A 16,548-nucleotide genomic window follows, 5' to 3' on the forward strand; every position below is an offset into this window, starting at 1 on the left:
TTACTCAAGTAGTTTGGAAGCCATACTGTGAATAAACGGGACTAAACCCGTATAATAATAAATTTCATACTAAAAATGTTTCTAAGAACCCCATAAATGCGTAACCTATATGTACATAACCGGGTAAACAATGATAAGTTCCCTAGTTTGCAATTTAGCCGTTCAATCACGGAGTCCGTGCTCAAATCGACTGATTTTTTGAAGTTATGTTCGTTTTAAAATTTATTAACATTTGAATTAATGATAAATAAACTTTCCGAGGAAACCTTAACGCCTAAGAGTTATTTAAAAAATTTAAAGGTATGTGAACTTCACAAATTCACACATGCATAGGTGGACTGTGTCGAAATTCTGCCCCTCAGTGGGATAATTTATCAAAAAGATTTACCTTCTAGCTGTTTGCAGGCCGTACAGCGTATCAACAGGTCTGTATGGATTCACAGCCACAAGAATAGACCCCGCGTAGGTGTAAATAAGCCCCTGTTCGTATCTGAGCTTGAGGTTCCAGAGCAGCGCGGCTTCGTGCAGGTCGTGCAGGCGGGTCATGTCCTCCACGCCGGTGGGGCCGAGCTCCTCGCGCGGCCACACCGGGTCGCCCTCCTCCTCGCCGTTGCCCATCTGCAGCGCGAAGGTCTGGGGCTGAAGAAAATAGATTTATTAATGAGAAGAATGTGGTAGTAACGAGATGAAGGTGGTAGAATCCCCTGTGGTTTGATGCTGGCAGTACGCGTCACACCTATTTCTGCCTAATAACAGCAGAGCGCTGTGTTCTGCTTTGAAGGGTGTGATAAGGAAGACTTTTTCGACGCATTCCAGCTTAGTTATCAAGGGTAGCGGCGCATGTGTAGGCGATCTCAAATAGGAAACTAATTTTATCTGGGGTTGATTGCAGATGTCCATAGGCGGCAGTAGCCACTAACCATCAAGTGTACTGCATACTTGTCTGCTACTGCAATATTTTAAAATAACCTTAGATACATGGAGATGCAAGGTGACAGCTTAGTATTTTAAGCCAATGGCAACTTAAACTCGTTTGATAAGTACCTACCTACCTATTTGTTAATTATAATAAAGGTCAAAGGAGAAAACGAGACTATTACTATTAATATATTTATGCGATGAATTTCTGAGCCTGAATATTATCGTTGTTTTATTAATTTTAGTTAAAACAGATGTTTATTTACATAATAGTAACATTCCTCCTGCATATTTATTACAGTACCGATCTTAAATAAATGCTAACCGTGTGTATAGCAGCTGACCTCTAATAAAGATCGATAGGTACATTATTTTATCTTCTCAGACTTATTCCACTGTAACCTATTATAACACGCTTTTATTAGCTTGGGTTGTATGTATGATTGTATGTATGTAGGTATGTATGTAACTAACAAGTAACGAAATCTTTGAACCCGACTTCTATTTGCGCTTTTCAAACCTGATAAATGGAGCACCCCACGCTTTTTCACAATTATACTATTTACTGTTCCTTAATTGATTCTTAGATTGAAAATAATTTTCTACGTTTTAGTTGACTTTATCATATTAAGCGTAATTTTTAGTTTTTTGAACTATATTTATTATTATAGGTACTAATGTAAATAAAAATAACCAAACCCTCAAAAGTATGATTGATCCTAAGTGTCAGAATGATTTATGGTGACCACTGCCCCAGGAGGCAGATAATTTTTGAAGACTATACTAAGTCGCAAATGTTTATCACATGGTCATTACAGTCTACAGCTCATGAGTCACAACATAAGTATGAATTACAAATAGTTACGAAGTTACTTGCTGTTAGAAATACATATAGCATACTTAATTTATATAGTTATTATGCAGTCATGTCTATAAAATTATTATAATAAATTTATTATAACAAAATCTATTAAATGGACACTAATACATTTATAAATTTTATTTTATGACAAGAAATAATCGAAGACATTCGTAATGCCGCAAACGGACCATACATATTCATGTACAAACGATTTAATATTCATATGAGCACATGTATGTACATTTATTTAAAAGATGACAAGATATACATATATAGCATCAAATAGGTTTTAAAAATAAGATTACGTAACTCCTCGTCATCTCAAATGTACAAATTTTGAAATTATTTTAGAACAGTTTGGTAAAATACGCTTTTTTAAACTTTGGTAAGTTGCAAACTGTCATCATGGAAATTTTTTATATAATACAAGAGTAGCAGACGAGCATGCAGTCCACCTGATGGTAAGTGATTACCGCCGCCCATGGATAACTGTAATCAACCCCAGATAGGATTAGATATTCCCATCTGAGATCGGCCACAGATGCGCCGCTATCCCTGAGGACTAAGCTGGAACGTCTCGGAAAAGTTTGTTTCCTTTCCACAACCTTCAAACCTTGTGATTTGAAGGGTGTGGAAGCTTTGTTCTCAAAGCAGCGCTTTACACTGCTATTATAAGGCAGAAATAGGTCGACCCACAAAAGGTTCTACCACAGTCACATTTATAATCTTCGCCAGATCGCATTAAGCTCTACGGATGCGTTGCTACCCCGAAGAGTAAGTTGGAACGCCTCGTATAAATATTTATCTCTTACCACACTTTTCAAACCAGAACAAGAACTCGGCAGCTTAAAACTGCAATAAAGCAGACATAGGTGTGCCGGCAATGTATTTAAAAGCCATTCATCAAATCTGCAGCTTTTGTGTTGAAATATAAATTGTATAACGATATTCAAAAGTAGCAATAACCTTTCACCATATAAATGAATCTGCATAATGATGTCGAATGTTTCACGCTAGTGCATTGATTGATCTTTCCATGTAAAACAGATTTGCAAATAAATACAAATCGTTTTATGTAACACCGCTATGCGAATATATTATGCACATCGAAAACAGAATATCTTATGAAATTATGATGCCGGTTTTATTAATCGGATTCTACATTCGATATTTCGAGTCAAACACGATTACTAAACATGCACGGAGTTTATCTGACTATCTAAATTATTTCTGCCAACTATTGATACTACCGTCTTTACCATAAGAGCTCATAGGGTCTATGCCCAGGGCCCTTAAGAGCACGGCTTTACATGAGTTCCGAAAATTCTCTTGATTTACTTACACGAAAATACAACAATATATTCTCAACATTTCTAATTTAAAATGTTGACGGTAATATGACAATAATTCTAAATCTGAGTTATATAGCGAAGGGTTCTACCACCTTTAAAATATGTTATTGGTAAAAAAACATTGTAATTAGTTACATTTTTGATTAAAACATCCAAGCAAAGGTCCTTCAGTACAGGCACAGACGGACGTCGGCGATAGCTCCTCATCTTCGTATACGACATCGTGGATTTCGAAGTCTTCAGAATCGACTTAAGGACAACTGGTTTCGCCTTTCGGAACTTTTGTCGCCTTAAAACTGTTCTATACGAAAATACAGACGTAGTAGAATCAGTAGAACTCAATGATGTGTCAAGTTTTTCGCATGGTTCAGGCGAGCTGATCGGGGTTAGAGCGAAACGGACACGCATCGACCGTGAATTATATATATAATACTAAAGGCAAGTTCCGTTAAGTAACTTCGTATGAAACTGATGAGAACGAGTGTATAAATCTCATGGTGTTAGCCTTTTTAATCGTCGTAAATATTGTATAGCCTTAACACTTAGCAAGCGCGGTGGACTATGGCCTAATCTTTCTCATTCTGAGAGGAGTCCCGTACGCAGCAGTGGGACAATAATGGGTTGATGACGTGACTTAACACTTGGGCCGATTAACACGTACGCAAACTTCTAGATCATAAATTGTTACCAATTTGTTAATATTTTGATTCGTGATTGATCGCGAAAAACAGAATAGTTGCACGAAAACAATTAAACACTGGACAGTAAAAACGAAAGTAAAAACGAAAGAAGGTGTTCGTAACAATCGCTTAATTGAATTTTCTCTCTGTTAACTTGATTTATATACTGACGCTTTTTATGGCACATTCCATTTCTCATTTTATCATCAATTTATCTCGGTGTGGTCGTCACTTGTCACTTTGTGATTGCGATGCACCTGACGGTATTATAACTTTATTTATGGCTATTAATTTCACAATCGCAGTTAGAAGTCAGAAGTTATCCGTTTAGCAACGTCTGATATAAATAAGTTATGTAACATTTGAAATCGATGAGTAAAATCTTCTTCCTATGATTTTATTAATTCTCTCACGAACCAACATGCTTATCCTACGATTATGTGTAACACATTTTATTTTTGGGTCATAAGTAATTAATTATTTTAATAGTTGTCACACGTTAGGTATATTACGACACTTGTTATTTGTAATGCTTTTATTTCTTCAGCGCTTAAAGGAGATAACCCAAAATAATATAATTTTGTAATAATAATTGGGTCAGAATGTCTCAGAGTTTTATGTCTCAGCTACTTAGCGCATAACAATTCACTTTTAGCTTTAGAAGTTTAACAGTTAACGAATAACCATTTTCAATTAACTAAACTTTAACTTCTTAATACGCAGATTCCACAAGCCGTTACTTGCAACCTTTGATAAGTAAAATAGAAAGATACTTCATCGCCTTGAAATTGGACGAAGCCACAAAACTCATTTGTAAATTATTTTTTTAATTCTTTACAAATAAAAATCTTTTTAGATAAAATTTACGTATAAATAACTAATACTACGTTATTTACGTAAATATTTCCAATTTTTCAATTTCAACCTTATTTACACAACAATTTCAATTCTCAAAACTGATCAAAACACTTTCTTGTTAGGAGTGAATTATCTATGTATTTTACTCATCTAAGCTTGCAACTTGTAAGAAACGGCAATTATTCAAAAAACGCGTATCCCGCAAAACTGCGTAGCGCGGTTGTCCGCAAGTCACCGGTAACTGATTTGACCACATACCGGCAGATAAGCGGGAAACGGTTACGGTGGCTAACGGAACAGATCCAACCAGCTAGGGGTTAGTGCGTGCGGGTTTAGTGTGCCGCCCGTATGCTAATTATTTTTCTGACCACTGTTTTCGTGTCAAGAGCGTAGGTACTTTTAGAAGACAAACATGCAAGTGGGTATATATAATATTAGGTATGTAAGGGTATATTTTCATTAAAATTCTTTAATTATTTTATGTTAATAAGAGTATATTTAATTGCTGGTGAGTAGCAATCAAGCGGGAAACTATATAAAAAGAAAGGAGGATATCCTATTGTTTAGAGAATAAGATATTCATAAAATGGATTGTCATAGGAAATAAAGAATGGAGTTGTTATTAAATCTTTTATTATATAAAATGGTATTTAAGGAATAATGAGCCTACAGGTACCAAACATAAGATTGAGTGCTTTCGATATGTTTTAGTACTCTTAATTTTGTTGTTTCACATCATTGAGTGATTTGTATAATAGCTTGCGTATTGAATTACTTACAGTAGGTATAATATCAATTCGCAACATTTAGTTATGTTGTAAATGTTGTTTAAATTTTTATACTGTAAGCGCGATTGTCCGTGCGTAGTCACCGCTTTACTCGATAAATAAGTTAAAATAATACATTTTCATAACTGTAAACTCTGAAAAACTTTTGCTTTCACTCTTACTATTGTTTTGAATAGATCTCTTATTTTTCAATGTTTACATATACAATTTTTAATAGTTGTGCGTTTACCATAATTCCTTAGCATTCAAGTTACATATTTGATAAAATCAAATAGAAAATTACACCTGACAAAATAGAAAACGAAATGAATACGTGAAGGCACAACGCAAGTAGAAATTGTAGAGAACGGATGAACAACGCGCGGAAATGTAGAGACGACTCTCCATCAACATTCCGATTGGCGCGGCCTTGTGGCGATCAGCCGAATATCTTCGAGTGGCAGCCACACAGTCTCGCGACGAGCTATTCGAACATGTGCATACTGTCTTTACTCTTACAGTTTTTTTTTTTTTATATAATATAGGAGTAACGGACGAGCATGCAGTCCACTTGATGCTAAGTGGCTACTGCCGCCCATGGACATTTCTAATTTACCTCAAATAAGATTAGATATTCCTACCTGAGGTCGGCCACAGATGTGCCGCTACCCTTGAGAACTAAGCTGGAACGCCTCGGAAAGTATGTCTCCCTTACTACACCCTTCAAACCAGAACACAGCAGCGCTTAACACTGTTGTTATAAGACAAAAATAGATGTGGCGGTGGTGGAGTCGAACCACAAAGGGCTCTACCACCTTCAAAAAGTACGTAAATGTTGAAATTTGATGATGCGAAAATTTGAATCACGTATTTTTCTTTATAGCCTAGTTATTGATTTGAGAGTTCTATCGAATATTAAAGTAATTAATGGTACAGACTTCGTTACTCTTCATGAACACTCAGATGGGCGCGACCTTCGAGTGGTAGCTCTACAGTCTCGCGACAACTTATTGTTCGAGCATGTGCTATACTGACGTAGTTCTTATGCTAAACGTAATTTGACTATAGGTACGTGTGTCGGAGCGCCATACTTGATACGCAGTAGATTTCGATCCCAGAAAGATATCTAAATTATGAGTTAAGATATTTGTTTTAGATTTAGGTGCATGTGTATTCGTTTTTATTTGGTCCATGACACCCAAGACCCTGGTAAAATCTAGTATGCGGCTTTGAGCTACAGTTTTTTAACTTCTCAAACCTCAAAATTTTAATACACTCTATGTGTATTTTACGTCACAGACCGACTAGTTTTTAACAGATATCATGCTAATTACATTAATGTCGCTTGTTTCCAAAGATTACAACTAAAATATGACGAACACTTGACAAGACAATAAAATGGTTTCGTAATAGAACTACTCGTATTTGTGATTAACAGCAAAGAGACGACTGCTATCTGCTACAAATATTTTTCTGTCAATATCTACCTTGTACATCCCTTCCCCCTGGACTTCCGTTGTGAGTAGACGTGCCTCGAACTCTTGTCTAACTCATTTAATAAAATAATTGCCGATTTTGTGAAAATTAATTAGTGTTAAATATTCGGAGTTCATAAGTGCTAAGAAGGTAGCGGACGACAACGAAGACGGCGATATCTCTGTCTCGACGTGGTATGTAATAAGCTCCGCCTATACTCGTCTATTCGATTACTTGCGAATCACAGACGCACGCAAATACAAGCGCACACGCTGCCCCTACCTCAACTACATCCAATCTGCAGCATACCACCTGTTGAACATTAGAAACTGTTGGCGATACGAGTTGGCCGTTATCTGCGCACGCGCTGCCCCTACCTCAACTACATCCAATCTGCAGCATACCACCTGTTGAACATTGGAAACTGTTGGCGAAACGAGTTGGCTGTTATCTGCACACGCCCCGCCCACTGCTACTCGGTGCCTAGCTTATAATACCGTGCGTCTATGAGCTCCTGGTACGTGTTGTGTATTAACTTGCTGCAAACTGAGGGTGTAATCGCTGCTGACTTATTAAATATATTATTAAATATATATATATACATATATATATATACACAACGTAGACATGCCACTCCGACGCACACCTCCAAACACACCGCAACCGTTTCAAACGCAAGAACAACCGAGCAAACTATATGACTCAACTTCCACAGTATTGCAAAATTTACAGCACTGCGCGTCCGAACCGGACCTAAATAAACCTAGATCAGCCGAGGAGTTGGACGTTGGAATTCACAGCGTCACACAGCGTTCTAAGCGTAAGCGAATTGATAACCCCGAAACACAGTTAAGCGACTTTATGTCAGAAATGAAATCTATGTTTGAGGAGTTCAAGGTGCACCAGCGTTCCCAGGATTTAAAAATGGAGAAAATATCTGTGGCTATTGAAGAAATAAAAACGCAGAATATTAATATGCAAACTACCGCAGAATTCCTTGCCAACAAATTTGACTCCATACAGACTCAGATAGAAACACTAAATTTTGAACGTAACAAAAATTTACAACAGATACAATTACTAGAGGAGAAGATGGAACACTTTGAACGGCACAAACGGGCAACCTGTGTAGAGATTAAAAATATCCCCTATGTCCCAGGTGAAACAAAACAGACCCTTCTGAAGCATGTTCAAACTATTGCCAGTGTTTTAAATACCCATGTTGACCAACACTCGGTTAGGGATGTTTTCCGGCTAACTAAAAAGGATTCTGAAGATAGGACTATCATTGCAGATTTTACAAGCGTACTAACAAAGGAAACCATGGTACGTAAATACAAGGACTATAACAAGAATAATAGAACTAGTAAATTTAGTACGGAATCCCTTCGCTTGAGTGGCCCGCGTAAACCGGTGTTTATCTCTGAAAATTTAACACCTAAAATGAAAAGGATTCTTTACTTGAGCAAGGAATATGGGCGCTCTAATTCTTATGACCATTGTTGGGTATCGCATGGCCGAATATTCATGCGGAAAAAAGAAGGCTCGGCTGCTATTCAAATAAGATCTGAGCTCGATTTAGAAAATTTAAAAACTGCTAATAACCGGTGACTAATAGTGCAAAAGTCTTGGTGGTCTCCTTATGTTTTATTTCTTAGCTTTATAATCTGCTTATCGATGGTTTTGAAAAGTTGCTTGTCATTTATATTCATTAATAAAAAACACACACTCCCTCAATTTTGTAACAAATACACTCACATTACTCTATCACTACTCATTTACACCCAGTACTGCATATTTCAATTATCTATCATAAATCGCTACGTAGCAATGCATTTCCCGCTATTTAATTTCCAATTATCATTTGTTTTTCATTCCACCCATTATGGATAGTACACTTGAAATTAGTAATGACATCGAGGCTATATCTGTCTCTCAATCGTATACCTGTCTACCTGAAGATTGCATAAAGTACCTAAGAAACCAAAGTAGCTCATTGACGGTCTTTCATCTAAACATAAGAAGCATTGGCTGTAATTTTGGAGAACTTCTAGTTCTCTTGAAGCGTATTAACATTATGTTTGATGTGCTTGTTCTAAGCGAGTGCTGGTTGAGCAAGTGTCCTCACTTGCCTATTTTACCCGGCTATAGTTCTTACAAAAGTAAATTTGACAATCAGAATGACGGAGTGGTGGCATATGTTAGGAATGGCTTAGCGTGTACAGTTGTTAAACCTGCTCTTATTGATGCCAATGGACTTATCTTAAAGTTCACTAATGAATTGGCCATTGTTGCTGTTTATCGCTCCCCCTCAGTGAGGAATATATCAAATTTTTTAACGTCTTTGGATAAATCATTAAAACTTTTGTCGCAATTTAATACTATCTCATTAATTGGGGACATGAACATTAACATAGTGCCTGGAAATGAGGATCCACTTGCAGATATATATTTGACTTTAGCTGCAACGCATGCTATGCTACCTGCTCATATCTTTCCTACCAGGAACAATAGCTGCCTGGACCATGTTTTACTAAAAACGAATACTCCCTGTATCACACTAGTGGTTGAGTCATTTATTACAGATCATGCCCCAATAATTTTAAGTTGTAATAAGAATATTAGGAAGAGTAAAGCTGCTTGCACTAGAATAATTAATGACGAGAGTGCTTGTGTGAAAGACCTCGAAGAATTTAATTTTTCATTTATTCTATCGATGAGTGACGCTGAGCTGGCAGCGAATGCATTTGTACATATTATAATGAATATAGTTAATACTCATTCACGCATTGTAAAAATTCCTAGTAAACAACGCATAATCAAACCGTGGATGACAGCCGGCCTCCTGCGATGTGTACGAAATCGCGATCGCCTACACAAACTCACCAAAAGAGACCCTGATAACCAGGTAGCCAAAATTACATATACGCGCTATAGAAACTATTGCAGGAATCTGTTGAAACGTGTTAAACAAGCTTATGAACGGTTAGAGTTTCATAAAGCTAAGAATAATCCTAAAGCTACATGGAAGGTAATTAAAAACATCATTAATTTCAACGCTAAAATTAATACGCCCACCGATTTACTTCAGACAGCTGCTACGCCCGAACAATCCGTAAACTTTGTAAATGACTATTTTAGTAATATTGGCAAAGACCTTGCATCTAAATTTAAAACCGCATCTAAATATGATAACAGCTCTACACCATCGTTAAGTAATTCCATAGTAAATTCTATGGCCCTGATTAAAACGGATAATGAAGAAGTTGAGCAATTGATTATAGGTCTAAAACAGTGTGCTATTGGTTGGGACAACATCTCCTTATCCCTATTAAAAGCCGCTCGACATCATATAACACCAGTAATAACGCATATTTTTAACCTTTGCTTCTCCACTGGTGTCTTCCCAACGGTATTCAAAGAGGCTCTCGTACACCCAATACATAAAAATGGAGATACACACAGTGTTACTAACTACCGCCCAATATCCGTATTATCAACGCTTTCCAAAATAATAGAAAAAATTCTTAATAACAGATTAATAAATTACCTTAACACCTTTTCCATTATCTCTAACAATCAGTATGGCTTTCGGAAAGGGAAATCCACTGAGGATGCAGTCTTACAGCTTACGGATACTGTTGTAAGCAACATTAATACCAAACATAAGACTATTGGTATATTTTTAGATCTCTCTAAGGCATTCGATACAGTCTCTATTCCCATACTTATAAATAAACTGGAGCACATCGGAGTACGAGGAGTAGTCCTCGACATTTTCAAAAACTATCTGTGCGAGCGAAAACAAAGAGTATTAATTCGTCCTTACACAAGTGACGCGTTACCTTTGACCTGTGGCGTTCCTCAAGGTAGTGTCCTCGGACCTACCTTATTTCTTATATATGTCAATGACCTGTGTAACTTGACCTTAAACCACACTAAAATATTCGCCTATGCAGATGACACTGCTTTACTCGTTCAGGGAGCTTCTTGGCAAGAAGCTCGCTTTCATGCTGAAGCTGCAATGAGGGCAGTAATTTCATGGTTAGATAGTAACTTACTAACTATTAATTTAACTAAAACTGTATTCACTACCTTTGCTATTAATTCTTCAAAGGAGAATGCCCATTCTTGGTACTGATTTTTCTCATGCGTCAAAATGAAAGTAATATTAAAATTATTTTTTTATTTTTTTACATAATTTGTCGATCACAATAGTTTCTTTGAACAGGGGATTCCATTTCAGATAAAATAAGACGAAATGTTGATTGTTGTTCTTAAAAATTAAAATGGCGGAATTTTATACTCGGAATTCAATAAGATCTATTAGTGTTTTGACTAATGATTTTTCTCATGCATCAAAATGAAAGTAATATTAAAATTACTTTTTGATTTTTTTACATAGTTTGTCGTTCAGAATAGTTTCTTTGAACAAGGGGGTTCCATTTAAGATAAAATAAGACGAAATGTTGATTGTTGTTCTTAAAAATTAAAATGGCGTTATTTTATACTCGGAATTTATTGTAGGTTTTTAGGATTATTTTAGGTTTTTTTACCTACTACCTTTAAAAGTAAATGGAATATGTAAATCGAACTACATTATAGGTACCTACTGTCAGTTAAAACCGACCATCAATCTATCGTCGGATATTTTCGATTTTGAGGTTATGTAACATTTCGGTAAATAACTTCCGAACCCGGGTGTTGATCTAAAAAATAATTATCGGTGGTAGTATTTGGTTAATTATACATCGTCCACAACAAGTTTCAATTTGATGCAACTCTGGACGGCGGTCCATACTTTCATGGGCATTGTCCTTTGCCGAAACAACCATTTCCTGTGGTGGCCCATCAGTGCACGAGTGGTTATACTCCTTTCTCCTGCCCCGAAATAACTTACACATCTTGTGTTAAATATTTAGGAGTATATGTTGACAGCTTGATGACATGGAAGAAACAGATCGAAACAACAACGTCTAGAGTCAGGAAATTAATATATGTCTTTAAAAACCTAAGAGCAGTTGCGGACCAGAAAACTCTAATGACTGTATACTTCTCTTTGACTCAGTCCGTTCTCACTTACTGTATAGCGGCCTGGGGTGGCTCTGTTAAAACTAGCTTCCTTCGTTTGGAAAGAGCTCAAAGAGCAGTGCTAAAAGTGATGTTATCGAAACCTATTTTATTTTCTACCACAGAACTTTATAAAATTGCCAACGTTTTGACTGTAAGACAGCTGTTCCTTCAAAAGATACTCTTGCGAAAACACCTTAGCTTACCTTTTAGAAATTATCCTCGGCGAACTGGTCGAATTTGTAAATTGAATAACGGGCGCACAGCACTTTCAAGACGACACTATAACTATATTGCATCTAGAGTTTATAATACAGTTAACAAAATAATCAATATTTATCCGCTCACGTACTGGGAAGTAAAATCAAAAATTACAAAATATCTTAAAACTCTCACATATAATGAGTGTGAAACACTTATAGTAGGAAAATGACAGTACACATACATTCACACATGCGCACACGCACACACACACACAAACACACACACTCTCTCACACACACACACACACACACACAAACACAAACACGCACGCACACAAACACACACACACACGCGCACACATGCACATACATATATTAAAGTTATTGGCTATTCTCTTCTTAAAATTGTAATTATAATTACGTAATTTACTAAATGTATTTGTAATCATATATATTTATTATAGTTGTAAAAGAAAATTGTATTAGTTCAGTAAGCAGAACATACTTCCTCATTGTCCAGAGGTGGGCGTAAATGGCTGCGTCACAGTTCTTAACTATAGCAGTCGTTTACGAACAATTACTATTTGTGAATTAATGTTTTATGTTCAATAAAAATCTTTAAATCTTTAAAAAAAATCTTTAAATGTTTTCTGGTACGACGGGCGTGATTAGGCACATATTAGACTAAGATGAGACGTTCCAACTTAATTATCAAGGTTGTCCTTGATAATTAACTTGATAGTTAACGTTGTTGTTAATGCACTTGTAATTCATTTCATGTAAGATAATTAGTAACGAGCATTAAGGCTAATAAAGATGGACTTATACGTTTCTTAAAATCCATTTAAAGGTCACTGTGATTTAAAATCATTTTACTTATGTCCGCTAATTATCCTTACTAATCCTTACTTCCTTACTAATATTATAAATCCGAAAGTAACTCTGTCTGTCTGGTTGTCTCTTCTTCACGCCTAAACCACTGAACCGATCTTAATAAAATTTTGTACAAAGATAGTCTGAGACCCGAGAAAGGACATAGGATAGTTTTTATCCCGGAAATCCCACGGGAACTAGGGATGGCGATCGATTAATCGGAGAATCAATCTTTTGGATCAAAAAGTCGATTATTTTAATCGATATAAGTAAGGATTGAATCGTAAACTATGAATTTGATCAAGTAATGATCTTTAACAAAGTCGTTGTCCATGAGCCCACGAAGGTTTCAGAGTTGGTACGACCAATTTTCGCCAGATGGCGCCAGTTTCATTCCAATGAAGGTACGAATTTTCAATTTTATGTATTTTATGTTAGTATGTCTTATTATTTTCTTTTAAACGCGGGCGAAGCCGCGGGATATAGCTAGTATTCAATAAACCTTCAATTATCCATGATTTTTAATATAATTCAGTGCAATTGCACTATAGTTCATTATTAATTTTTGTGATACAAAAGTATAATTTTCGAGTAACGCTGCAAACGCTACGAGGTTACTATAAACAGGTTTAATAATTACATCGCACCGTTAATTCTCGTAACTGTTCGAGATGGACGAGCGTGTGGACGGACCCTAAGGCCATACGACCATAGAATGTGTGTACCGTAACGTGTCATGTCATTCGCCTGCCGGACAATGGTGTGATTCTTAAATTGACACCTGGCTTTCTTCCATTGTTTTGGGTAGAAACATGTCTTTTTGGAATATTTTGTTTGTAACCCAGTCGCTATGAGTTCTCAGTGCCCGCTTATTATGGACTGGCCTTTCCTAGTTTTTATGTTTTTATTAGTAACGCCATTACAAAATCACAGTAGAACCTATGGTACTATACTTTGTTTATGTTCTAAGGTATCGACATAAAAAAAAATACGTGTGGCACTCGGAGACTGCCGCGGTAAAGCTATTGCATAGCATTTTTTTTGCTATGAAAACGCTAAGAAGGAATTCCGAAATACAATATATTCTTCCATAATCATCAACATTAACATTAATACATCTTTATCCACTATTTACACATATAAATATATACATACATATTGAGAATTTAAACTATATGTGTGTGTGTATATATATATAAAAGAGGGCTACTTTTAATATCGCTTATTTTAATATCAAAAAATTTGGTCATCTTTATAGCAGTATTATATATTATAAATTAACAAAATATTATATATATATTAACAAAACAAAAAATAATACTGCATTTGTGATAATAATAATAAAATGAATGTATATAGAGTTCTAACTCATTTTCTTTCACTATTTTTTCGTGACTTTCTCTATTAATAAATGCACTTTGTTTATTCATATTTAAAACACTTTGTACACAAATTATTTGTAGAGGAACATCAGCAAATTTGGAATACTGGTTTGTTTTTTGGGAATAAGTAGAGAAGAAAATGGCTTAGCGGAATAAAAAAAACTTTAAACGGTTATAAAAGTATTAAACTTTAATAATAAAAAGAATAAAACAAAACGAAAACTAAGAACATTATCAAAATTTTAATTAACCTAAAAATCTCCAAAAGCTTCATTTGACTTATGGTGCAGATAATTTGGAATATAGTATTCCAAATTATGATCACCTTTTTTTCTTTGACTTTGTTTACACTTTTTCTTACTATCTAATAAATATCTTATTATTGTAACAGTTTTATAGTTTTCAGTCTAGGTAATATTTTTTATAACAAAATAGCTTAAACTAATATAATTATCAAGTAATAATCAGTCAAAATAATCACAGATCAGTGTTAAATATGAACTTACATTACTGTTTTTATAAGTCATTAATTCTTGCAGTAATCACATATATAAATAACAGATTCATAACCACCACAATCTCCGTGAACCCACATTTCACAAATTAAGCATTTTACCCATTCTTCACCCCTTTTATCCTCACTAAATTTTCCATTACAGAAAAAACACTCGGCATCCTCATCAGTTGGGACTGCAGACTCATTTCTCATTGCTATATCGTCGGATGAGTCTGTGTAATTTCCAAAGACAGCAGGATTTGAATCTGATGATTCACTTTCTGTAATATTTCTCTCATTTGTGCTTTTTGTTACATTCTTCTTGCCTTTTCCCTTAACAGTTTTTTTCTGTGATGTCTTCGCATTTCCCGACTTTTTAAATTGTGCATTCTTAAGGTCTTTCTTATAAGGGGAACTTGAAATTATTGTAGATTTTGCTGGCTTACGGCCTCTATTGCTTGTTTTCTTTTTTAATTTTGGTACGGGAGAAATTTGAGAGGGAGTAACTATTGATTGGATTCCTGATGGCCCTGGTTGAGTTTCATCAAAACTCTCCAATCGCCGAACAGCGGCCACGGGTGAGTCGAGCGGGTTTGGACTCATTTGAGGGTTTGGATCCTCTGAAACATCAATAGCAGCGGCTATGTAATCGGCTTCTGTGAATATGTTTCTATCAAATGGATAGATACCACCAATTTTGAAACCATTTGCTGCAATTTCGGCCGTTTGGCACTTAATGTAGGCTCTCCCAAATAGCTCAACAACATCATAAGGTGTTACAAGTCTGTTATGTTCCCGGAGAAACACCCTGACTTCTTCACTGTAGTAACATTTTAAAAGACCCATGAAAGTACGGTCAAGGGGTTGAATTTTGTGTGTGCAATGAGGTGGCAAAGATAAAATTGTCACATAATTCTGTTTCGCTAGATCTATAAATTCTATATTCTTGGTGTGACTATAATGGCCATCAAGAATCAAAAGCACTGGTGATGCTTCTGTTGGCTTTACATATTCAACGAAATGTTGAAACCATTGGGTAAATAAATTAGTTTGAATCCATCCAGATGGATGAGCTCTTCCTATGGACCCAACTGGAGCTCCCCTCATCAAAGCCTCGGTCATATTTTTTCGAGGGAAAATTAACATAGGAGGGACAAATATCCCTGCCGGACTCATGCAGACGACAATAGTTATTAAGGACCCTCTTTCTACTGATGTCATTGCTCCAATTTGTTTTTTCCCTTTGCGCGCAATGATCTTTGGTATTTTACTCTGAACTATAGAGAGACCACTCTCATCAACGTTAAATATGCGCGCAGCAGGGAAAGGCTTATCAGCTTGGATTTTGTCAAGATTGTCGTAGAACTCGTCCACTCTTTCTTTAGTGAATCCATTGGCCCTTGCTTGGGAAGTTGCAGTTGGCTGTCTTATGGACAAAATTTCCTTATGTCGTTTTAAAAATCCCTTCAGCCAGTATCTTCCAGCAAATCCATCCTTAAAAGCGTTTTGAATATTATTTTTTATAGCTAATTGATATGCAAACCGACGCAAATCCATTCTGGTCGGCCCATAAAATTTATTCTCCATTGTTAATATGTACTCAACCAGCAT

General features: G+C 35.9%; 1 protein-coding gene across 1 annotated transcript in view; it reads right to left on the reverse strand.

Annotated features, from left to right (window-relative positions):
* Positions 1-16,548, reverse strand: part of Myo10A (unconventional myosin 10A) — a 122,965-nt gene that overhangs the window by 68,725 nt on the left and 37,692 nt on the right. The window contains exon 3 of the mRNA XM_073075621.1: positions 389-639. Coding sequence (XP_072931722.1) covers positions 389-639 — 251 coding nt within the window. The remainder of the gene's footprint in view (positions 1-388; positions 640-16,548) is intronic.

This window comes from Epargyreus clarus, unplaced genomic scaffold (assembly GCF_041222505.1).
Source record: "Epargyreus clarus isolate Ecla_fem2 unplaced genomic scaffold, WU_Ecla_fem_2.2 ptg000008l, whole genome shotgun sequence".
NCBI classification, from domain to species: Eukaryota; Metazoa; Arthropoda; class Insecta; order Lepidoptera; family Hesperiidae; genus Epargyreus; species Epargyreus clarus.